Consider the following 24479-nt stretch of genomic DNA (forward strand, 5'->3'; position numbering starts at 1 on the left):
TCACCCTCTATTATTTTTTCACTCGATTTAATTCTCAGATTATTTCAAATGGGTCAATTTAGTCCATGCTGTTAGTTTCTATGCAATTTCAACAAACGTGAAACTTCATCGGAATATTCAGCAAAAAAAAACCCTTTAATTAAAGGTTAACAACTTAAGATTAATTGAAAGGACATGTGTCAAAAAGTTAAATAGGATATAAAGCAAGCACATGAAAAATGGTAACAGGAGAGTTAAACTCAACCAGGTCGGAGATTTATGGCCTTAATTTTGCCTTAGAATTAAGTAGTCATTTTACATATTTTCAAATTTTTATGATCTGACTTGATTATTAATTAAATTAAAATATATTCCAACACAAAAAATGACATGAAACTTTTGAATTTTAAGTGAAAGAATTGAAAATAGTTCACATGACCTTCACAGAAAATAAAGAAATATATAATTTTTAGATCCATGGAGGAGTGGGGAATTGCATTTGGAATCTCTTCCAAACAAAAATGTTAGAGGAAGATAAATTCAACATGAGAGGGGAGATCAAAGAAAGAACTTTTAATGAAGCACACAATGCAAAATTTGTAAAATAACATTTATAGTCCTTCTAGTTTTGTAAATATTTCAATTAAGGACTTATAGTTTCAATTTAAGCAAGTGAAGACCTATAGTTTACTTAAGATCTCAATTAAGAACAATTAATCGACAAATGGAAATATTCACATTTTTTATCAAGTGGAAAACACGGGAGAGGCAAAAATGATCTTTTAGAGTGTTGGTGAACCTAACTACTCTCGTATTATCATGAAACGATGATTTATTAGGATCTAGAGCATTGTTAGGAGAGGTAGATTTTTCATCTCCACGTGATAAACACATCAAACTTCGATTTATTTTAACGCATTATATTTAATTGAATTTTTTTTTTAGTACAAACGATCTGAGGATGAGGTTTACACAAATATTCGTTCGGTGTCTAGGGATTTCCACCCACATGACATGACTGAAGGTCGAAGAGTTTAACCAAGATATACCCCACTATAAATACATATTTTCTTTACTTGTTTATGGCCATTTTCAGGCCATCCTATTTCATCGAGATACAATTTAAATCGCAATGTAATTTTCTTGTTCCTAAATGGATTTCTTCAAATTTTTTAGGTTTATGCTCTACTTCGAGAAAAGATCCGTCGATTTGGATTAATGAATTACAAATAAAAAATCTAATTTTTTGTTTAGAATTTAGTAGGAATGCTCCCGGAAATAAATGAATGAAAGAGGCCATCATTTTGCTCTGTGGTTGAGATACTGGATGACCCAAGTTCTAGTGTGACGCCATCATTTTAACACTTATTTCTCTCATTCCCTACCATTCAACAACTACAGTTTACTCCTATGGTATAGATGTTGGACGACCCGAGGATGTAAGTTTTCCTTGCTAATTTTAGATAGATGGGACAATTCCCTAGAAATGCTTGGTGAAAGGTCTAATTATTCATATCAGTTTTTTGAGTTCTGAGACTGCATGAGATAACTTTATTTGAGGCATAAAAGATTCAGTTTCTGAATTTAATAATCTTATATAAACCTAATGGATCTCAAATGCAATGAATTACAAAAGAGGAACCAAAAGAAATATGTAAAAGTAAGTGGCATTAGCTCTGTATTAATAATGAATGAAATCAAAGAATGTACATGAAATTACACAAAATTACAAATTTAGGATAATGAAGTATTACACCAATTTGTGAGAGATACTTTCAAAAAAGCAAATACAAACTTAAGGATCAAGCTAGGCAGCAGGACCAATTATAGGGAAAGCGGGTGGCTTTTGGCAAACAGTGGTTTGATTTGGAATGATAGGTCATGGAACCCGAAGGAAGAATCTGCTGCTTAGAAGACGATGACGACACCGAGGAGAGTTCCTTTACTGGATCCAGATTAGTCACAAATGGATGATTCAATAGCTTAGCAGCTGTGAACCTCTCAGAAGGGCTCCACACAAAGCACTTTCCCAAGAAATCTTTAGCCTCATCTGATAACCAAACAGGAATGGTGGGAGATTTGGAAGCAATCTGAAGCATGAGGTCCCAAGGTCTCGCCCCAGCTTTCAAATCCCATGGCTGCTTCCCAGTCAACATGTTGAGCACCACACACCCTAGAGCCCAAATATCAGAAGGTTGCTGCTGAATATCTTGAATGACAGTTTCTGGAGACCAATACATTGTAGTGCCTCCAGCACGCTCCTCTATAACCCTCTTTGTCAGACCCAAGTCCCCAATTTTAGGCACAAATTCAGAACCGCCAGAATCAGTTTTGGTGACAAGTAAAATATTCTCAGGCTTCAAATCGCAATGCACATAACCCATTTCATGAATGTGCTTAACCCCTTTCAAAATCGCCTCGGTATACTTCCTTACTTGAAATTCAGGCAACCCATAACGCCCAGAATTGTTAATCAAATCCCTCATTGTTCCTCCATCAGCATACTCCATGAACATATTGAATACCTTATTACCATCAACACCAGCAGTCACATCATCTCCATAGCGGTGAATGATAAATGGGCAGCTACTAAACGTGCCAAAAATTGAATTTTCTGTAACTAGCTCAAGCGCATCACAGTATAATGTCGATTTCACTGCGAAAATTGGGGGTAAGGCATCTGCGCACATATTGGATTTTTTGACCCAACCCAAATACACCGTCCCAAATCCCCCTTTTCCGAGCATCCGTCCTCGAACCCACTTGCGCCCAGCAACCGACAAGCTCTGTTCTTTCTTTGGCCTTGAACTCTGACCCATTGTTTGAAAAACAAAAATTCAAGCTTTCTGATGAAATAGGGTTTCTGGGTCTAACAAAACGAAAGCAAAGAGACGCAGAAAAACAGAAACTGGGTAGCAAGAGAGAGAGAAGAACTCGAAGAGATGATCAATCGGAGAAGACGATGAAATATTGATGTGAAAAAGAGGGTTTCGATTTCAAACCCCAAGTGTTTTCCTCTGCGTGCGTACTGCGTATGGTTGACGCTGTGATTTGAATGAGGGTTTGGAAATCAGAGTTTCCTTTTGCTAGTTGGATTGGGTTTATATAGATGTAGTTCAACGCGTAATCTTCAAACGGTCGTATTTTTCTTTCGCGGCTTTTCCTTTCGCTTGAATTAATAATCCAGTAAAAACAAGATTTACGAAGATTTTGAAATACATTTCGTAAATCTTAAGCGACTCTTATTATTACAAGCTGAGAACATATCATGACCGTTGATTTCGGGAGATCTCGTGATAAAGTGGAAATACCAAAAAATTTAAGTTGAACTATTAAAAATTAGTTTGTTTTTTATGGAATATTAAAAAATAGTTTTATTTTTTATTTTTTATTTTTTATGCAGACATCAAAATTTTACCTTAGAGTTAATTAATCATTTTTATGTATTTTTCGAAATGATTTTTTTTTCTTATGTTAGGACTCAATTTGATATTTTAAAGATGATGACTTTCCGACTCTAATTTTATCCACTTATACTTCATTTTAAGGGTGGGATTAATTATTAGGGTTCTGCTTCACGATCATGAAAGTCTTCCAACAAGTTTGAACCTTGCATTGAAGCATCAAATAGCTCATGCCAACTGAAGGTGATAGTTTATCAACCTCACAACACCTTGTGGTTTAAAAAAAAATAAAAAATTGAAATACCAAAAAATTTGAAGTTTAGAAAGAATATATATATATATATATATATCTGTGTAATTTTTCCAATAAAGTGATTTAACTTTTCTTACCTAAAAAAAATGGAAAAAGGAAGAAGTAGCTTTATGTTACCTCAGAAAAAAAAAAAAAAATTCTAAAGCAGACAAAGCTCCATTTCCCTTCTCCCCTCCGTCGTCCCAAAATATCTGAATCTCTCTTTGCCTTCAATGTGTTTGTTGACCCGAAAACCCCCAACAAGCTGAGAAGATAATGGCTTGGAGGCTCTGTTCCCACCGTTCCCTCCTTTCTTCTATTTGCCAAGTCCCAAACCTCCGACTGCAGCTTTCACTTCCTCCAAGGTCACAGTCCTTCAATCTTTTTTTTTTAATAAACTGTTGGTGCCAAAAACTCGCCTATCAGGTTCTGAAAAACCCATTTGTCTTTTTTCTCTTTCAGATTCGAAGCTCTGTATGATTCTGCTCTGAGCACTTCAACAAGTCAAATTAGCTGTGGGTTTTGCCCAAAATTTCAAGGTTTGCTTCCGTTTCTTGAATTTCATAGCTAATGATGTGTATTTGTGCATGTCTCTATGATTTGTATATGTTTATAATCAAGTTATCACATTTTTGTTCCCTCGTAGACGTTGTGGTTAGCGTGATGTTAGAATTGTGATATGTAGTCTACGTATTTGATAAAAGTTCTCATATAAGACGTCAATTCTTTGCTTGAAACTGTGCCATTACCATTTCAACTTCTTAGAATGAAGTTATTTGTCAAAGAAAAAAAGGGTTACTGGATTTATGTTTGATAGAGGCTTCCTTGTCTTTGTACTTTGGACTGGTGTCATTAACATGTCTGTCATTATGGACAACCCTTAGCCTGAGGATTCATTCCATGGTCAAAATTACAACGCAACAAGATTACTATCCAATTCATTTAAAGAGAATGGGTTCTTGAACTTTGGATTTTGTGGCTTGGTTGATTTAAATTTTAAACTATTACTGGTACATTGAAGCCAACTTTGTGCTGTCTCTGTAAAATTAGATGCATGACGATGCATTATCTATATATTTTATTCCTATTGTATTAATAGGTTTTCTTGCTAGTTCATTCTTGCAGACAAAATATAGCTTTGCTTTCACAAAATAATAAAAGATAAAGATAAAGCTTTGCAACACGTACGTTTTCCCTCTGAGTTCTATGCGTATGCTACCTGTATGACTTTATTGAATATGTTGCAGCTTCACGGTCATATGCCCGTGGTGGGCATAAACCTTATGATCTCTTTGGAAATGGACAACCTGGTGATAAGGACTTTAGGAAAGCCTGGAAGAAAGAGATTGATGAAGATGCTTCTTTATGGACAGGAAGTGAAGAAGAAAGTGACAATGAAAAGGATGAAAGGAGTCATCTGGAAAAAGAGATTCGAAAAGTAAGACAGCAGGCAAGGGAGCACTCTAACCTGATTGATGCTGATGACAGTGATGAGCTGAGAAGTGTTTGGTCTGGAAGTGATGAGGAGAAGTCTCTGTGGACTGGTAGTGAAGGTGATGATGACGACGATATTCCTACTGAACCCTACCCAAATGAAAGCAGTGATAAACATATAGATAAACTATTTGAGTTTGAGGAAACATCAAAGTATCGGACAATCTCAGAATTATTGAAAGCTGAGCAGGAACCGGAAGAATTGTCCCCCGGAAAGCAAGCTAGGAAAATAGCAGTTGAGAATGCCTTGAAAAAGTTGAAGAAAGGGCCAGATGGTCGATACATTAACGTATGGGAGGTCATGAGTGACTTAGATATTCTAATAGGAGCATTTGAAAATATAGTTTCAGGACCAGAATATGCAGAGCTTAGACAGGGAGGACCTAAGAAATTAAATATTCAGTTTTTCAAGGATATACAAGCCCGTATGAGAGATCCAAATTATAAGTTCTCACCTGAGTTAAAGTTGAAACCAAAGAGCAAACTAGTTCGTAGAAAGAAATGGCAGAAGACACAATCTAGGCGGAGGAAAGCACAAAAGCGCTAGGTTTCTCTTTCCTCTTTATTGTTTCAATCTGTCAAACTTAGAAAGTGTAACATGTGTATCATTCAAACTTTGGAAATTTTGATATATGTTTCTGAATTCTATATACGATTTCTTTGTTGGCCCATCTATCATCCAGTTATACTAGTGGTCAGGTTCCACACATGTTTGTTGTGTCAATTACGTTATTTTGCTTTGGAAGATGCTAGGGTGACTTCAAAAAAATTACCCAAAACATAGGCTCATCAGGAAACCAACCCATTTCTCCAAAATTTAGAAAATCCACTCATTTTGGGCTTGAAAAGACCAAGACACCCTTATTTAATACAGCACTCGAGCCTTTTTCATCTTTCTCTGCTCAAGAATGTCATATTCACATTGGCTTCTGAATATGTTCTAAAGCAACCCTTTTACTGGCAAACTGTACGCCGATTGTGGTCTCGCATTTCATGTCATGATCCTGCAGACGCCTATCCAGGCGAGAGCCAGCTGTGGGCAATCTGTAAGCCTAACATTGTGCAGTCCCCTCTAGGGTACAATGCTTATTGTGGATCAGAGGTCAAGGAAACACCATGTTTACTGACCTGTATGCATGATTTTCTTAATCAATGTATCATCACCATGATCATCTTTACCACACACAATTATCTTGTAGTGTGCCCCTTTCAATATTTTGGTATAATGAAGTACCCTCAGCCAAGAAGCTTCGTATAATGGTAGATATCCATAAGTACGTTTCGATTTTTCTGTATAGCTTAGCTTGTCTTTCTTCACAATCACAGCTAGCCTCTTTGATTAACAACTGTGCTGCTTTTGATTTTTCAGGTATTTCCTTGAACATACTGAGTATCTAACAGATGGAGTAACTCTGTCACAATTTTTCATTTCAAATCCTGGGGCTGTTGTAGGGAAATTATGTCCACAAGTTTCCTGCTTTGACAGCATATTGATGCCATTAGATCTCTTGAACCTAGTGAAGGTACACTGATGCAGGAAAATCATATACAATGTATACTGTTTTCAATATTTAATTGCTTCTTTCGGAATTGTGGCTTCTGGTTTCCATCAGATCATGTTCCCTGTAAGTCTAAAACCATGTATGTAGTTTTGTCCTAGAAAAAGTTGTTTGCAACAGGCGGGAAAAAGTATGTCTTTTGCAAAACCATTTGTTTCTGCTTTCAATTATGTAAATAATATGTTGTCTTTTGCAAAACCATTTGTTTCTGCTTTCATTATGTAAGTAATATGGTCTAAGTCACCTCCATAGAAAAGTTAGTATGCTGAAGTGTTTGGAAATTTCCACTTATTACATGATGCTGCAACTAGTGATGTCCTATATGAGTTTGATGAGATACCGTATATATTGTGATTCCTTTATGTATTGACCTTGAGGGAAGCAGTGAATACTGTTCTTGTGCAGCTATTACTTTTTTACTCATTTGCCGTTTACATCTTGGACACATTATATTAGGATAAGTTTAGACATAAAATACTGGTTATACCTCCTGTTACTTTAGCCATGGTATTTCTCGCCTGCTTGCAGAAAACAAATTAACGCAAAGCTAAGGGTCTTGTCTTTATTCTGCAGAAATTAGCATGGCTTGGTCCAGATGGCTCTGAAGACTTGCAACTTGATAAAGCAGCGCTCCTTCCTCCTCTGTACTTGGAGGCAACTATGCTTGACCCTGTTGTTCGGCCTACAAACAACCCAGCAACAACAAGAATTCCATTAAAGATTTGCAGTTGTAATCCAAGGATCAGCACAAAGTCAAGGTAGAAGGGCCCGGTCAATGTTGGAACAGTTAGTCGTTACTTGTAGGGCTCTTCTGTTCGTTTCCCTTTTTTTCTTTCCTTTTCTTTGTTGTTTAGTCAAGTGCAACTGTTATGGGGTCCTTCTGCAAGCTGCAACTCAAAGGCACAGACAAAGATCAGTCACACTCAAAAGGAAAAATGACAATGAAGAAGCTTTGCTTGCCTCTTTACTTTTTTTTTTTTTTCCTTCCTTCCAATTGAAGTGTTTCAAATCCTTCAGTCTTTTACTCCTTTCCCCATTTCCTGGGTTGGGGTTCTGTTGTCTTGCTAATCCAACAAGATAGTCTCCATGGAAATGTCATGCCAAATGCGTAAATGTAGTCATATTCTTATAACTAGCGGATACGTAAGATTCAGTCAAATTTCAACTCTCTTTTTAAGTAATGAATGCAATTTGTTTTTACGGTAATATTTACTTGCAGTGATAATATGTGTGGGAGAAACATGCCTTGCTTGATCTGCTCCGCCTTTTCTGACATACAACATATTACCTGCAGTAATAATGTGTGGGAGAAATTTGTCTTGCTCGCTCTGCTCCGCCTTTCTGACATATCAAGGCAACAGTAAATCATAAATTCACATACGTGTAAATGCCAATTGAATTTTTAGGTATGTACAGGATAACTACCTCCAATTTTAATTTTTACTATTAATCACTTGAACTTTGAATATTATTATAATTTACTATTTACATAAGGTATTTTTCATTTCTCCTTCAAAATTTATCACGTGCTCCTCACGTGGATGGATGTTTTAGTGTATCTCCATGTTGGGCCTCATTGATGAAGGGAATGTTGACTTACTGGCCCAATAAATAATAAATTTTTTTAGTATATATATATATATATATATATATATAAAGGAAAAGTAGAAAATTGTGAAACATTTAAAATACCAGAAAATGTCCTCTATTAATTCAAACATTAAGGATTAAAATTATTAATTAAATGAGGATAATATGGTAAATTCACTAATTTTTATATTTAAAAAATTTAAATTAAAAGAAAATTAATTAATCATATTTTTATGGAACACAACTACCCATTATCTTTTTTAATTCTAAAATAAATTTTAATTTTTTTATTAAAAAAAGCCTCTATAGCGCGCGTCTTGGAGAGGCTAGTACATAATTGTAAAAAAATATTTAAATGAAGTTGTAAAAAAAAATTACAAATAAAATTGCAATACATAAGTCAAATTTGGCATGGGCACATATCGGCCCGTTTAGTGACCCGACACGAGGACGGCCTGATCTTATTTGGACTAGGGCCATAAGCTCGGGCAGAAATTGATGATTTTCATAAAGGATCCAGATCTTCTACTATGATTTTCTCTGCCATGATCTGCTTTACTTTTGTTGTTCACATGTCACCTCATTAAAATTTAATCTAAGGGATTTAAGCTGGACACATTATCCACAAAATAAAAACTCTATTTTGTACTTAATTGAAAATGCAAAAAAAAAAAAAAATTCACCTTAACTTGATTAATTCAAAATACTCGAACTTAACGTCTTCCCTAATTTTCTAACCTTTTTTTCTTCTTCTTCTTTTCCCTTCTTTGCACGTTCTCCCCAAAATTTGAGCGTCCATCTGTTCTTTCTCCAATTCTTGTTCTCTCTTTAATTTTCCTTCTACAATTTACGAGACTGTCTTATTTTTGTATTAAAACTCTTTTTACATTTTTAAGGAAAATGCTAGGGAGACCAACTTTAGATATCAACTTGTGTACCATATCTCTAATAGAGCGTGAGATCCATTGTATTGGTGGGCTTCACCTCTATTAGAGAGATGTGTATGTAAAATTGGTCTTCCTAGCATTACCCTTTTTGTTTAGTGTTAAATATTAAGAAATGATTGAGATAAGTTATTAATCATGGAAATAGGTCGAGATAAGATATGAATCATATGATCAAACTTCGAGCAAATAAGATTAGGGCTTCATGCACCCAACAACTTCAAGCAATCCAAGAAAATCGAAAATAATTATGGCACTACTGGTTTATTAAATGGACTGACTCTAAACATGTCAAGCTGGGTTGGACTGGGCCTCTACCCTTAATTAAGCACACAAGTTGAGGAACTTTTGGCCCCTAATTAATTTTACACAATACGCCTATATTTTATTTATTTTTCATAAATTAAAAAAAGAGCTAAATGTCAAAATGAGTTACTCATTTGGCTAATTTAGTCTTCTATTTTCTCCTGTTAGCCTAATAAAATACATGAACTAAATTGACCAATTTGAAAATACATAGACTAAATTAATAAAATGCATAAAATACATGAACAATTTTGACATTTAACACATATTTTTTTAAATAGTAATGAACTAAATTGGCTAACTTGAAGAAACACGACTAATAAATTGGCCAAATTGAATACAACACATCGTCACTAAATCGGGCCAAATAAGTAAAACACAGGAAGAGTTTTGACCTTAACTTAAAGGCATTTAAGCAAAAAATAAAAAATAAGAACCTTTAAAATCAGTTTCAGTTCCAATTTAAAAGTATAAATTGGCTAATTAAAATAGTTCGAGTCTCAAGTTTTCAAATATATATAGACCAATTGACGGTAAGTATGAAGTTTAAGTTGAGGGAGCAATTGACAGATTGGTGAAACTGAAATTAGAAGAAGCGGATAACGCATTCTTCTGTTCTTAGTTGCCAAAGAGAAAAAACTGAAAATAAATTGAGGAACTGGAATGAATTCGTCACTCGTGTTTCGTCGCTTCTGGTGCTTCAATGCCGCAACTTCATCTTCTTCTTCTTCAGCTTCTTCTACTCTATGCTTCGCTTCCAACAAGAAGCCCCTCGTCTTCTTAGGCTCTCCTCAGGTCTCTTCTCTCTCTCTCTCTCTCTCTCTCTCTCTCTCTCTACATATATATATGTGTACATTTGTCCTCATGATGACATAAAATGTTTACTTTTCTAAAGGTATCTGCAACTGTTCTTGATGCCCTTCTCAATGCATCCACTGACTTCGGACTCTTTGTTTGAGGTATTTGAAACAAATTTTCCTTTCGGTCGAGCTATATAATTGCCCCCTTTATTCTCAGCTTAAAATGGGATTTCGTTTTATTTTTTGGGCAAAATCTTTCGACTTTTTATTTTTTGTTATGTTATAAGGAACCGTATGTCATCTAACTCTCATGTTTGGTCTTTAAGGGACTAAGATTTGTTGTCCTTGTAAACTGATTTTAATTGAGGTTTCTAATAAAATGCAGATTGGTTGGCATGAAAAAATTGGCTTGGGATGCACTTATGGTGGCTTCATCTTAGGATGCCACTAGCATTTCTCATTTTGATGATTTTAGTGTTTGTCTTATGGGTTTGTACACAATTTAGAAGATGTGACTTGCCCTTTTAGTACATTATGCGGAAGGAGTGGTCATATTAGATGGTTAAAAATCGTAAATGGAGTAAGTTTTAATCAGTTTGGCTGTGTTGCAGTTATCCCTTTTCATTGTGTTGCTAGGTCATAAGGCATAGCTAAGAGATCGATTGGTTCAGTTTTATGTCAAACTTGTTAAAAGTTTGGCATACTGTGTATAGGTTTACTAATATTGGAATCCTTGAAGGAATGATCTTTCATACACAAATAAAAAATAAAAAATCTCAGTAGGGACTCATCTTGCCCAGTAAAGAAGATGATACTATTTAGGTTGTGCAGAAACACTAAGTAATTGCTTGCAGTATGAATGATGAATTTGTTGTGATGTAGGTTGCAGCAATTGTTACTCAGCCGCCATCCAGAAAGTCTAGGGGGAAAAAGTTGATGCCTTCTCCTTTAGCACAGCATGCTCTTGACAGAGGCTTCCCTTCCAACCTTATTTTTACTCCTGAACGGGCTGGAGAGGTAATTTTCTATCATAATTTGGTAGGAAATGATTTCCCTACTTATTCTTTCTTAGTAATCAATGTAGTCACTAGTAATGTAGTTAGGAGAACCCTTGACTTAACTGTAGGAATCTTCTATATTGGGGTGGTATTCCTGATGTGGAGATGCAACTTTTGCAATTCTAACGCTGAAGATCATAACTTCACAATTGTGACCATAAGCAATAACCTAATACTGCTTCTTTTTGCGCTGGAACAATTAAAAAAGGTTTCCATGCATTCCCATTGTTTCTAAAAGTTTCTTTCTTAGCATTTAGATGAAAAGGGTTCATTTTTATTTACTGTTTGTGCAGGATGTGTTCTTATCCAACTTAAGAGATTTGCAGCCAGAACTTTGCATTACTGCTGCATATGGGAATATTTTACCTAGCAAGTTTCTAAATATCCCGACATCGGGTTAGTTGAATCAACTTTCCTGAAAGTTTTGGTCTGCTACATATTAATTTCCATGAACATAAATGGGCCGGGCTTATTTGTTAAACTAATATATTTGTGTGTAACCAATTTATATTTGAATTCTGCGTTTGACTTTGAAAATTATGATTATCATCTGGGCATGCTTACCTGGAATGGGAACCATTTACATTCCTCCTCATTCCAACATTTATTTAGAGTAAAAGAATCAGGAGAAATGTGGGGTCCATCGATCCCACATAAAATCAGGACACCCATTTTGGGGTTTTCAGACTTGGGAATGGGATGAGCTGACCAGGAAAGAACACATTTTCTAATGATACAGCAGTTGGACCTGTCATTTTAATAATACCAAAAACATCATTATTAATCCATAACTACATACATGTTAGCAACGGGAAACAATTGCATCATGCATTTCATAGTCCTTCTGTTTCAATAGCACCAGGAATTTCTATTTCTATGCTTGTAGAAAAGTACTTTCAAAAAGTAATTATAAATATACAAAATTAGTTTGTAGAAAAAAAATTCTTGTAATAGTTATAGAATATTTTGGATAGTAAGTCTTTCATTTTAAATATAGCAGTAATAAACAGTGGAAAAAAAACTTTCTTTGAAAGGTATTGTGGTAGCCTAATTATAATCAAATTTTCTTTTGGCATTTGAAATATTTTTATTAGTTGACAAAAAGTATAAGTTATTTTGTCCAATGGCATTTTCATAATCAAACTGGTTTTATTTCAGTGCAGAAATTAATGTAGTTGATTTCTGCAGTGTATTCATTTAGTCTACCATATTGATATTTTCCTTTAATATGACATCTTTGATTTAAAATGTGAACTGACTAGTTGCATATCTTGAGTGAACATAAATGACTTGACAGTAAAGTTGAGAGATATTTGCTATCTTGAAACTTGATCTGGTGCCAGCATTATTTCTCAATCCAAAGTGACAATTGTCTCAGGCACGGTCAATATACACCCAAGTCTTCTGCCATTATATCGTGGTGCTGCACCCGTTCAAAGAGCCTTGCAGGTTTCTTTGTTTCGATGTTCCTTATCTCGTATGTTAAAAATATTTGCATTTTATTTTATAGTCACATTGTAAATTTGCAGAATTTTAAGATGTAAGTCTACATGTTTGAATTTGTGAATCAGGACGGTGTTAAAGAAACAGGAGTATCCTTAGCATTCACTGTCCGTGCACTGGATGCTGGACCTGTCATTGCCCGTAAAAGAATGGAAATTGAAGATCAAATTAAGGTATGAATGATTCTAAATTTTTAGGATCAATCTAATCTGTGTTATTTCTGGGTCTGATTAGGTAATGATTTTTCTGGATAAAGTAGTAAGTTGGTAACTGACAGCCCTTGAGGGGCAAGATTTTCTTATACACGATGGTTTCTCTATACATGCTATGATATATCTTAGTGCATACAAGTTAATTGCAATTCCTAGCCAAAAAGAAGGGGAGAAAAGATTAATCTTCGCCTGTTTGATGTTATGTTTTTGGGTTCATCTGACATGTGTTATTTAGGTGTCCGAGTCTAATGATTTGTCTGGATCAAGTAGTAGCTGACATGCCTTAAGGTGCAAGATCCATGATACATGGTTTCTGTGTACATCATGTTGTGATATATTTTGGTGCCTACAAGTTAGTTGCACTTCCCAGCCAAAAAGGAGGGAAAAGGTTGATCTTCATGAATGCAATGTGCAGACGTGCACACACACGTGTACACACATAGCTGCAATAGTAACAGTGAGAATTTCGGAAATTTGGTTTATGGAGAAGGAAATTTATATAGTGGCTGAAATGAACATCTAACTAGGCTTAGACAGCATCACAGAATCCTAGAGAGAAGCATATGCTTGCGGGAAATTTCTGTAAGTATATTCATGTCTCAAAATAAAGGTTCAAGAGCATTATATAGAGTTCTGCTAGGCTGGCTACTAAATGTAATTCATGAATCCCAACTATAAAATGATACATACATGGCACCAACAATTATTAGGAACTACAACGATGCAATTTCTAGAAGCAAAACCTAAGAAAAACCCTAGGTAACAGAAGTAGTCATGATTCAATTGATGATTTTTATCATCTATGATTGAAGTGCTATCTGAAAGGGGTCCACCTTTCCGTTTGACAAGATACTTTTGGTGACCCTCTCCTCTAGTTGAGATAATCTGATCACCCACACCTGAATTTTCTTATTCAGTTGTGGGGAGATGGAAGATGAGCTTTTGAACATTTGGTCATGCCTCCTTTGGTAAAGGAACTAAGTCAATGGGTTTCCGAGGGAGTAATGCACTATCTCAAAGGTGTTGTAACCTTTTGACCTATTCCCTGGCCACATATGAAATGCAGGCTGCATGTCCAGCATAATTGTACTGATGTTATTTATGGTGTAACTGCTTATAAACATACGCCAGATGCCATGTATTTCGGTATCATCAAGGAGCGGAGAGCACATGGACTAAAATTGGTATAAATCAATCCTTGATCAGCAGCTCATCTACAAGACCATTAAATTCCGCATGTTTCACTTGGATTCATACAATCTTCTTTAACCTTTGGAAGTTGATGACATGCTCTGATATAATGCATTGGAGGAAGTTAATTGGGTAGTTCTTGAGGATTCACATAGGAGAAGTCCCCCAGCAGCTTACTAACTTCTTTCGACATTTGGGAAGTAGCAGTTGCTGATTTCTTGACTCATTTCATTTTATAAAATTATAACTCCAATTCCCTTGCTTTCCAATTGGAGCCTCTTCTTGGTAAGAATGGAGGGAATTCTTCATGATTTTCTTCACCTTATTATATTATGCATTTCAGCATCACTCATTGGCTTCAGCACGATGCTTTTGAGTTTTTTTTTTCCCTTTGGGTGTGGGGTGTTGGTAGGGCTCCGTTCCTTTGGGTGTGGAGGGTTGGGAGGGGTTTGTTCCTTTGTAGTCCTGCTTGGCTTTTGTGAGTGGCAGTACTGCTACTCTGAAATGCACTCTGTCTTGGATCTGAATTTTTTCAATTGTTCATGGTTTTCAATATAATTTTAGGGTTGCCGCCAGTTCAGAACATTTTCTTAATAATATTTATTCTGGTTTGCATGCAGGCACCGGAGCTACTTGATTTGCTATTTTATGAAGGTGTGCTTTGTTTTTCATAAGAAACTTATCTTTTAGTTTATAATGTATTTATACTATAGTTTAATATTGAGTCTAGTGGGTTGGTGCTTTTGTAATCAGTGGCAGATTACAATTATTCACCTGTCGTGCAAAGGGAATGGTATCATCTATTAGAGAACTTTCTAATTAAAGTTTCTTCTGGGTCTTTCTTTTGGTGCATAATCCTAGTGTCTGTCCTCTGGTTTCAAGTTGGTTTATTATTTGTTTCTAGGTTCCCGTATGGTTCTAATTTGAGCCCCTATTTGTTTCAAATTTTGGGGCCCCAATTGAATTATTGTGACCATCCTCTTTCTAAGAAGGTTTCCATTTGTTTTTTCTTTTTCATTATTAAGTTCCAATGTAGTTTTCAAGTGTCCATACAAAAGGTGTCTTACTAAAATGAATAGACTTAATTTATGGATACCTCCTTTGCTTTGCAAGACATCCAGCCATTGTCCTGTGCAACTGTCCTGATCAAAAGACAGCCATGACTTAAGTTATGGTGTTAGTCTTTGGCATTTATTGTTTCTCATGTATCATTTTGCTGAGGATATTCAATGGGCAAGTCACTTTTGTGCTACATGGTTTTAGTCTCTATGCCAGTACAGTCAATATTACCAATTTTGTGCATCTTTTGGTTCAGCTACATTTCAATGACGTAACCTACTCTTTTATTATGCAGGATCTAAACTATTGATTCATGAGCTTCCTTCTATATTTGATGGATCGGCTAAAGTGAAAGCACAGCCCCAGGATGACTTCAAAGCTACCTTAGCTCCCAAGGTACACCTTGCAGTTGAAATGACTAGTATGTTTTGGGATAATCAATATTTGACCAATTATTCTGCTGCAGCAGACTGGGGCCCATTATGCTTTCTATGGTCACAGGTTATTTTAAGTTTAAGTTCATTTTTCGTTTTACATAGATTGCTTCTGAGGAGTCGTGGCTATCCTTTGATGAGGAAGCTCCAGTCCTACATAATAAGGTATGCTCTCTTCTTTTCCTTAAATTGGATAACAGAGTCATGACTTGCAACCTCTTTAGGTTCGTGCATTTGCAGGGTGGCCTGGAACTCGAGCTAAAGTTGTAATTGTTGACAACAAAAGTGGTCAAGACAAAATCACGGAGCTTAAAATTATCACAACGAAAGTTTGCAGCCGTAGCAATATTCAGGTCAATCAAGCAGATGAGATCACTTTTATAAAGCCTGCATTAGTATTTCCATGTGGAGGGGGCACAGCCCTTGAGGTGCGTTCTGTCAATTTTTGTTATCGTCTAGTATTTCTGCTAGCTTAGAGGTCAAAATGCAGACGATGTGCTCTTGCATTTTTATTTGCCGAACTGATTTCTCTTTGAGCTATATATTTGTTGTCCAAGGTTTTATATTCCAACACCGTCTTCGAGTTTTTTTCTTTTTCTTTTTTTTTAATCTTCTACCATTGAATTATGGGATCTATAATCGAACTGAAAAGAGTACTGCTAACCTCACTATATTTACCAAATTTTGTTTACAAATCTAGGCCCACTTCAAACCTCTTTTTTTTTATTTTTAAATTTAATTTAAATTTAATTTTTTAACTGATACGTGAACACCTCATTCATTTCGGTGAGCCTAACATTATTGATCCAAAAATACATCTTCTGCATTTGTCTTCGTCTTCAATCTAAAATACATATTGGAAAAGGCAGATATACGATGATGAGATTTTTTGATCAATTCTCAAGCAAAACGTGCACAGCACTTGTGACCTGATAATTTTCGTGCATTGACAATTTATCTAGGTGTTGGAGATTCAGCTTCCAGGTAAGAAGGTGATGAGTGCAGCTGCCTTCTGGAATGGTGTGCGTGGCCAAAAGCTGAAGATATTAAGTGCTGCTTATGTAAACGATCATTTAAGTTAAGTTTACAATTTTGAGCAAATTCATCGAGTAATGTTGTCATTATCGGTAATTTAATTCTTTTGATTAATTTTATTGGAAATACAAGTAACATAATATGTTATCCACTGAAATTCTTTCCTGTATTTGTCTCTAAGTTAATTTTATTTGAAATGTATGTAATTATTCTCAGTTATGGTGATTTTATTTTTAGCAAATGGCAAAGATAAGCACACGTTTGGCTCCTTACTTAAGAGTCTTTCATCTTTACTTGTAAATCAAAGGTGCATACAAAAATACAAGTTTCAGCACACATGTCAAACTTTTGTAAGAAGCAATGACTCTCTCTGTGTACGAAACCAAGTATTTTTCTAGAGATAAAACTGATCAAATGTAACATCTACTTCTTTCTCTAACTTGGGAAGCAACCATTTAGAGGCAACAATGTACATGATAGAAAAGTAGTTCAGCCCTTGAAAATGGGGCATCCTTTTACTCCCACGCTACTTTCTTTCTCTGGGGGCTCCTCTATCCCGACCTTCAATTGAGAATGACCCTAACATTTTGTGTGTCCACTTGCTGGCAACAAGAAGGGATCGCCACCGGCTTCATCTTTCTTGTGGATTTGGCCCTTTTGACCGCTGGCTCATCTGATGAAGGGACCGAGGATTTTTAGTAAGAGGAGCATGCTGTCTCACTTCCTCTTGTACATCCACCGCTCATCTGCAACCACTGATGGTTTGACAGTCTTAGTTCTCCGAGATTCAGCCCTTCAGTTGAACACATTACTTTGGCCGGAATTTCCTCACACACAACGTACACGATATATTACATGTCATATTTTAACTAGATTGTTTAGTCACTCAGTCATGCTATCTAACACGAACAGCCTTCATGCGTCTCTTTAACTAGTTAAAATTATAGCTAGTTTGGCAGCCGGTGGCCATATTGTTATTTCTAAATGAAATTTGAACAACACAATCCTCACATTCATGCTTTCTAAATGCATTTTCTTAAATGTGATTTTTATCCTAGCAATTTCTAGAGAACATTTGCTGCTATTCCTTTGGATGAATACAAATGCATGTCTCACAAAACGATATTTCGAACATTTTTAAATTTGTAAAAAGAGAACAAATCTTTCAACTCATCTTTTTCCCCCTATAATTCTGGATAGATTGTACCAATGGAACCCATTATTGCGGGCTCTTCTCTTATAAATAATTTAAAAGCAAAGCCACAGTCATTGAACAGAATAAATTAATGCAAAGCATACATAAAAGTACTTTACAAAAATTTCCGATTGAAAGTGCCGGTTTTTGGTACACATCTTCTCAAAGCCTCTTCAAAGAGTGCTTTCAAAATGCTAAAAGCACTTTCTGATAACCAAAAGTTTAATAAAAACAATTTTTCAGACAGCAGAAATGCTTCCTCCAGAATGTGACTATATAAATACAAACTCTCGCAGCATATCACTCATATCTCTCTCTCTCTCTCTCTCTCTCTCTCTCTCTCTCTCTCTCTCTCTTTGCTTTCTCCTACAGAGAAGAAAAAATGGGTGCTCTTGATTATCTTTCCAACTTTTGCACTGTCACCAGCACAAGGAGCAAGCGCAAAGCAATGCAGGTACTCATTATTATTATCACCCACCATGCCCCTTAATTAGTATCGCTTTTATTATTTTTATTTTGAAGAATATCCTTAAGATATCTGGGTTTTTTTTTTCATTCTCTCAGACAGTTGAGATCAAAGTCAAAATGGATTGTGATGGCTGTGAAAGAAGAGTCAAGAACGCTGTTACCTCCATGAAAGGTTCCCTCCTTTTTTCATATCAAAGCTTACTTTTGTCCTTGTAGTTGCAGTTTTGTGGCATGTCCAGAGAAGCAATCAGAACAAATGCATGTTGAAGGAAAAAAAAAAAAAACAAAACCATATTTGAGGTTGAAGTCTCTGAAATGGTGAAACTGAGCATGTCAAATTTCATGCTTACCTGGAGAAGTCGGAGGTGGGTTTAATTAAAGTTAAGAAATAAAAAGAAAACACAAGAGTTCGTTTGAGTTTCTTTTTTTCCATAAATAAATAAAGAATTAAATATAATTGGAGGTCTACCCAGAACATATAAAATTTTCTCAACAATTAATTATTATTATGTGTTCAACAAATTGTCCTAGGAAATATTAATCATCAAGCTCATCAAATTGCGCGTTAATTATAAGTCTTCCTTTTTTCTATTCTCTTATGCCTTTTATAAAAAGATTTAAGAGCAACTCTGCTTTGATCCTATACTCTTACAGAACTGTTTTATTAAATTAATTCGATTGTTCATTGTTCTATGCTATATAAAGTAAAATATGTAACTGTAAAATCATACAGATGCACCAAAAATTCTCTTATGAGGACGTTTGGATGTTATTATTTTGTAGACGCTGTGTATTTTGTACTATCCCTCCATCTTTCCTCCATGTTTACTATGGCGTCTGCACCGTTATAATTAACGAGCAAACCTCCGAATGAGAGAATAACTGCAGATGCACAATTAACAATTAATAGGGTTTTATTTTATCTGTTGTGTATAATATTATTTAGGTGTGAAAGCTGTGGAGGTGAACCGAAAACAAAGCCGGGTGATTGTGAGTGGGTATGTTGAACCAAACAAGGTGTTAAAGAGGGTAAAAAGTACAGGCAAGAGAGCTGAGTTTTGGCCGTACATTCCTCAACATCTGGTACACTACCCTTACGCCTCTGGAGTTTATGACAGAAGGGCACCAAATGGATACGTCAGAAATGTGGTTCAAGCTTTTCCGGCCTCCATGAATGGCCCTGAGGAGAACATGATCTCCCTCTTCAGTGATGATAACGTCAATGCTTGTTCCATAATGTAGTAAGCCCTAATAATAATTCATTCAGGCAAGAACTGCATAATCATGCACTTTGTAAACTCTAGTTTTAATTAGTTTGTACAATTGGCAATGGAATTGTCTCTGTGGAATTGTCGTGTGTTGTTATCGATGATCTACGTATTATAATATGAGTGAACGACTAGTTTATATTATATATATAAGTGGCTTGTAACAAAGCGTGATAGTGTGTCTTGATACTAAACAATAATTTCTACTTTTACAATATTATAATAAGCATATAATATAATCATCGCATCTCCACTTCAATATGTTGTATTTAAAATGGATATTCAATATGGTATTAGAGCAATTAATTAATGTATATATTCACCAAATAGCTCTAGTCACATTTTTCTTCTTAACAGATCCTAAGGTCGAATTTCTTCTCCCCAGTTGATAAAGAAATATATAGATTTAGAAATTGAAGGTTTAAGAATCAATCTATTTCATTTCATTCAACCGTTGCTTTGATCCCAAAAATAGAAAGGAAAAAAGAAAGAAAAGCATTGCATTTAACTTGGTCTGTTTTAATCCTACTGGACGGGCTATTACTATCAATAAACACACCAATATTTGTTTTACGTGTAGGTAATGGAATGGGGAAACTAATTAAGGACAAGATGGTTCTGAAAATTTGAAGTGCAGAATAACACATATATCATATATATATATATATATATATATATATCAGCTTTCAGTGAGGGACATAATCCTTATTTTATAGATACTCATTCAAAGATCATCTCTACAAAAATCACCTGAATCCGATATTATTTGACCCAATTGATTTATTAAAATTTTAGTACTTTCTTGAAGCACCGTGTTCATTGATTTTGTATGACACAATTGGATGTCGAAACGGTTTCGATTTGTCTAATTTTTGTAAGGATGATCTATGAATGAAGACCTAAAAATAGATGGTTTGGATCATTGTGAAAAATTGTATGGTTAAAGAAATAAAATTATTTGAGGATCATTCAAATAAGTTTATTTGAAGGACATCCTTATAGGACCCATTCTGTATTGTATTTCGTTAATTAAACTGTCTATTTTTTAGATAATCATTCAAAGACCATTTCTACAAAAAATCATTTGAATCCGATATCATTTGACTACTCAATTGAGTTATTGAAATTTTAGTACTTTTTAAAATACTATGTTCATTAATTTTGTATGACACAACAATTGGATATCAAAACGATTTTCGATTTGTGTAATTTACTTGATATCATAAACAATACTTAAACTAAACAAATAATTTACACCTCAAACAAGGAGCGTTACTCAAGCCACAAAAAGTCTTTGCCTGGCCTAATAATTAATGTGCTACACGGTGTTCATCTTTCAACGACATATCCCTGAGTTTTGGCTTTAACATAAATGGAGTGACATCATGGTATTTATTCAGAAAATATAAATTGATAAAGATCTAGTAGTTTTGTTAATACAAATTCGAAACACAAAGGGCTCGAGCTCGTTTGATAACACTTTCGCTTTTAGTTTTTACTTTATCTTCACTACATCATTGTAGCTAAGTACAATTTAATTAGTGTCACATTTTGGCTTCGCATGCTGCATGTCGCCGTTAAGCATGATTAAATAATGACAATTGGAGACAGCAAATAGATATATACTCACTTAATGCCAAAAAAGGAGAATGATTATAGGAAGCACCACCATTTGTTTCGAATAATCTTTTAATTATTTTAAACAAAGATTAGAGTAAATCTTAGGCCACTAGAAAAAGGAAACTTCTATTAGGCTCATGATCCTTGTTAAAGCCATCTCAGCTCTGCCTTTACCAATCAAACTGACTTTAAAATAAGCTCCACTAAGTCGTTATCATTTTTTTTTAATCTCAGAAAAGCATTATTAGATGAATTAAAGAAATATATGATCTTGGGATCTTAAATCCTAATCAAATAAGGTTAGATATTTGTCTTTAATTATATTTTGTCACTCATTCATCATCTTCTTCTTCTTCTTTTTCTTCTTTATTTTCCAATATATATTTTGTGAGTAATCTTACCAGAAGAGGGATAAGATATACCGATGATCATTAGCACCGTCCAATCGGCCCATGTCGGGGAATTTTTTTGACCAGAAGTCAAGTCAACACGATTTATGTTCTTGTCTTTGATATCCAAAGCGAATAAAAATAAAACATGATCCTAGGAACATCCATGTATTCAGGGGATGGCAAAGAAGATTGAAAATATATCATTCAAACGTACCAAGATCGCTTTGAAAACAATCTTCTCTTAACCGAACCAACTACTAATTATATTAATCTTTCAGATATTAATCAGTAAAGCGATCACATAACTCGAAATCCGCCGACATGAAATTAGTAGGTTTGGGTTGATCGTCACTTGATTTGAGCACGATTATGATACGACCTGCTAAATATGACTAAATAACCCAACCTTAGTCCACCCCAAAACTCGCTTGTTGACATTACCAAACGATTATAGATTTTTAGGCGAACTATACGATTATAATCGAGTTGGGTTAATGTTGAGTTCTTAAACACGTTCACTATTTTTGTACACAAAACAACTCGTTAGCACGAATTGACACCCTAAACAATGCTGTCATGGTTCAATAAAATATGCCATGACACAAAGTAATCTCTCCCTAATCCCAATGCTTTAGGGCAACGTACCTTTATTTTCCTTTCTCCACTCTCTTTTCGCCCCAGCAAAAGTTTGATGTAGAACTTCACACAATCAGGATCTCATGATTCAAAAAACTCAAAAAGATGGCCCACAATATGAAGGCAGAGGAAGGAATTATTGGCTTCTTTTCCTTTGATGTATCCAGCTATTATATTCACTAGGGTTTTCAACCATCATGATGAAGAAAGATCCCTTTCATTTGAAAACTGAAATGAACCCAGAGAAGGGCACAAAGTACTTACTTGCCAAGCACCTTTGTGTATCTTTAAGCAATCTTTAAGCTCATAGTTCTATGGTACACACTACAAGTCTAGAAAGAGAGGAATCATTAACTTTCTTTCTTTTTTTTTTTTTTTTTTTTTTGGGTAGACAAACCATGAGCTTTAATTGACTGTGTGTTGCATGATAAAAATATATAAAATCATTAAAAGCAAACTCTCATTGCAACAGAACATTAGCACTGATGATAGTGATCTAAAAAAGTTGAAATTTTTTATTTATATTTGTAATCTAAGAAATTGTACAATTTTGGAGCGTTTGATGTTGCGTATGAAGGGAGTTATGTTTGTATAAAGCCAACTTTAGAAGACGTGCTGACTTTTTTTAGAAATGACAAACTTTTTAATTAAAAAAGTGAGGTGCACTAGAATGTTGGGTGAACTCACAGAAACTGTTAATTAGAGGTCTAATTAAATACTAAGTTATTGAATGTCTCATGTATGGACTATAAATATAGATCTTTATATTAGCCATATGATTTATCTGAATAGTAACTTCACTTAAGTTTAATGAAATGATCTTGCGACTAAATAGAGATTCACATGAGGAATCTAAGAGGGGCTCAAATTCAAGCTCAAAGAGTTCAAACCCATTTTGTGGATCAAAAGAAGGGTGATCCTTAGGACATGCAAAAATAATTTCTTAACACCCAAAACAAAACAGTTAAAAGACAAAAAGAAAAAATATATATATTCAGCAGAATTTAAAAAATGTAAAAGAACTGCACATAAAAAAAGATAAAACGGAAGACTCAGCCCCTGCCAAGCAGAAGACATTTCCATGCGTCAAATCTTGATTACTTGTGGAGAGAGACCGCTGAATTTGATGGGCTACATGCGTACAAATTGTTTGGGCCAACCACCATTTAAATGATATGTAGGCTTGGGCAAATGGCCTCTTCCAAGTTTTGGGCCTTACCAATTCAACCCACTTAAATATCCGAAACTCGAATTCATATTCATAAGGGCAATTTAGTATTTTCATAGAACTAGCTAAGTTCCTAGTCAATTAATTAATTCTTAGGGCCAGTTTGGCATTGCTGTGCTGTGAAAATAATTGTTGTCAGATTTGCTGTAAGATAAAGCAGTTTGATGTTTGGTAAAATTTTTATTAAAAGTGTTGTTAGTATTGATTTTACGCATAATCAAAAAATGATTGCAGCATAATCATTAGACCCAGCGCCTCTTCGAAACTGATTCCTGCATAATCAGAAAATGAAAGCACCTCATTAACTGTTTTCCCTTATAGTGCGTTTGGATGAGGGAAATAAACTTGGGATTTTGACAAAACTCAGAATTTCTAAATTGACATGAACAAATTCCCGTGTTTGGATAAAAAAACATAGAAATTTAGAAATTCAGTGTGGGAAAAAACATAAAATTTGGAGATCATAAATCCCAACTTTAAATTCTATCTAAAAGTCATCATTTCTAAAATCCCAAGAGATATTGAGTTTTCAAAAAAGACAACTTTACAAATAAAGGTTAAATTTCGTGTTTTAAATCAGTCACCCAAACAAGAAACTTTACAAATTCTAGAACATTAATTTCCGTTATTTTAAATTTTGTCATTTATTAAATCCTTTGTACTTTTAAATTTACTCATCCAAACACATTGTTATAGCTTTCTCTCATAGTAATTTTTAACAATACGTGCTTTTCTCACAGTTTACCAAACGAGTTAGGCTTCTCAAATTTTTTTAAAATCACTTATGACCCCAAATAAGCAATGCCAAACTA

General features: G+C 34.8%; 4 protein-coding genes across 6 annotated transcripts; 3 read left to right on the forward strand and 1 right to left on the reverse strand.

The window, feature by feature from the left end:
- Positions 1–1630: 1630 nt before the first annotated feature.
- On the reverse strand, positions 1631–3105 carry LOC103328712 (mitogen-activated protein kinase kinase kinase 20-like). The gene has a single exon (XM_008231122.2). It carries the CDS (start codon positions 2796–2798, stop codon positions 1782–1784), a length of 1017 nt encoding a protein of 338 aa, XP_008229344.2. The 5' UTR covers positions 2799–3105; the 3' UTR covers positions 1631–1781.
- Positions 3106–3805: 700 nt separating this feature from the next.
- On the forward strand, positions 3806–7934 carry LOC103328706 (glutamyl-tRNA (Gln) amidotransferase subunit C). 3 transcript variants are annotated; one of them, XM_089051303.1, is made up of 5 exons: positions 3806–4040; positions 4138–4214; positions 4923–6443; positions 6539–6692; positions 7302–7934. In XM_089051303.1, the coding sequence occupies exons 1-3, from the start codon at positions 3952–3954 to the stop codon at positions 5714–5716; spliced, it is 960 nt and encodes a 319-aa protein (XP_088907429.1). In that variant the 5' UTR covers positions 3806–3951; the 3' UTR covers positions 5717–6443; positions 6539–6692; positions 7302–7934. The 3 variants fall into 3 exon arrangements, with proteins under 3 accessions (XP_088907429.1, XP_088907430.1, XP_008229337.2); XM_089051304.1 differs by having other exon boundaries at positions 4923–6429; XM_008231115.2 differs by having other exon boundaries at positions 3807–4040; positions 4923–5716.
- A 2168-nt stretch (positions 7935–10102) lies between these two features.
- On the forward strand, positions 10103–17075 carry PDE194 (formyltransferase). Its single transcript, XM_008231114.2, is given in 12 exon segments — positions 10103–10363; positions 10464–10508; positions 10510–10527; positions 11251–11385; positions 11720–11822; positions 12805–12875; positions 12998–13102; positions 14953–14986; positions 15687–15787; positions 15931–15990; positions 16050–16253; positions 16788–17075. Coding segments are annotated over 12 exon segments (1128 nt in total). The 5' UTR covers positions 10103–10231; the 3' UTR covers positions 16908–17075.
- A 1336-nt stretch (positions 17076–18411) lies between these two features.
- Positions 18412–19912, forward strand: HIPP21 (Heavy metal transport/detoxification superfamily protein). The gene is made up of 3 exons (XM_008231113.2): positions 18412–18509; positions 18620–18695; positions 19470–19912. Exons 1-3 carry the CDS (start codon positions 18438–18440, stop codon positions 19763–19765), a joined length of 444 nt encoding a protein of 147 aa, XP_008229335.2. The 5' UTR covers positions 18412–18437; the 3' UTR covers positions 19766–19912.
- Positions 19913–24479: the final 4567 nt, after the last annotated feature.

This window comes from Prunus mume, linkage group LG4 (genome assembly GCF_029339155.1).
Source record: "Prunus mume cultivar Tortuosa linkage group LG4, ASM2933915v1, whole genome shotgun sequence".
NCBI classification, from domain to species: domain Eukaryota; kingdom Viridiplantae; phylum Streptophyta; class Magnoliopsida; order Rosales; family Rosaceae; genus Prunus; species Prunus mume.

What these genes read in the sequence shown, in the direction of transcription:
- LOC103328712 (XM_008231122.2), bottom strand. Translation starts at nt 2,798, where the DNA reads ATGGGTCAGAGTTCAAGGCCAAAGAAAGAACAGAGCTTGTCGGTTGCT.
- LOC103328706 (XM_089051303.1), top strand. Translation starts at nt 3,952, where the DNA reads ATGGCTTGGAGGCTCTGTTCCCACCGTTCCCTCCTTTCTTCTATTTGC. An exon ending in CAGCTTTCACTTCCTCCAAG is followed by an intron (nt 4,041 to 4,137) that starts GTCACAGTCCTT and finishes TTTCTCTTTCAG; the next exon opens with ATTCGAAGCTCTGTATGATT. An exon ending in GTTTTGCCCAAAATTTCAAG is followed by an intron (nt 4,215 to 4,922) that starts GTTTGCTTCCGT and finishes AATATGTTGCAG; the next exon opens with CTTCACGGTCATATGCCCGT.
- HIPP21 (XM_008231113.2), top strand. Translation starts at nt 18,438, where the DNA reads ATGGGTGCTCTTGATTATCTTTCCAACTTTTGCACTGTCACCAGCACA. An exon ending in GCAAGCGCAAAGCAATGCAG is followed by an intron (nt 18,510 to 18,619) that starts GTACTCATTATT and finishes TCATTCTCTCAG; the next exon opens with ACAGTTGAGATCAAAGTCAA. An exon ending in CGCTGTTACCTCCATGAAAG is followed by an intron (nt 18,696 to 19,469) that starts GTTCCCTCCTTT and finishes AATATTATTTAG; the next exon opens with GTGTGAAAGCTGTGGAGGTG.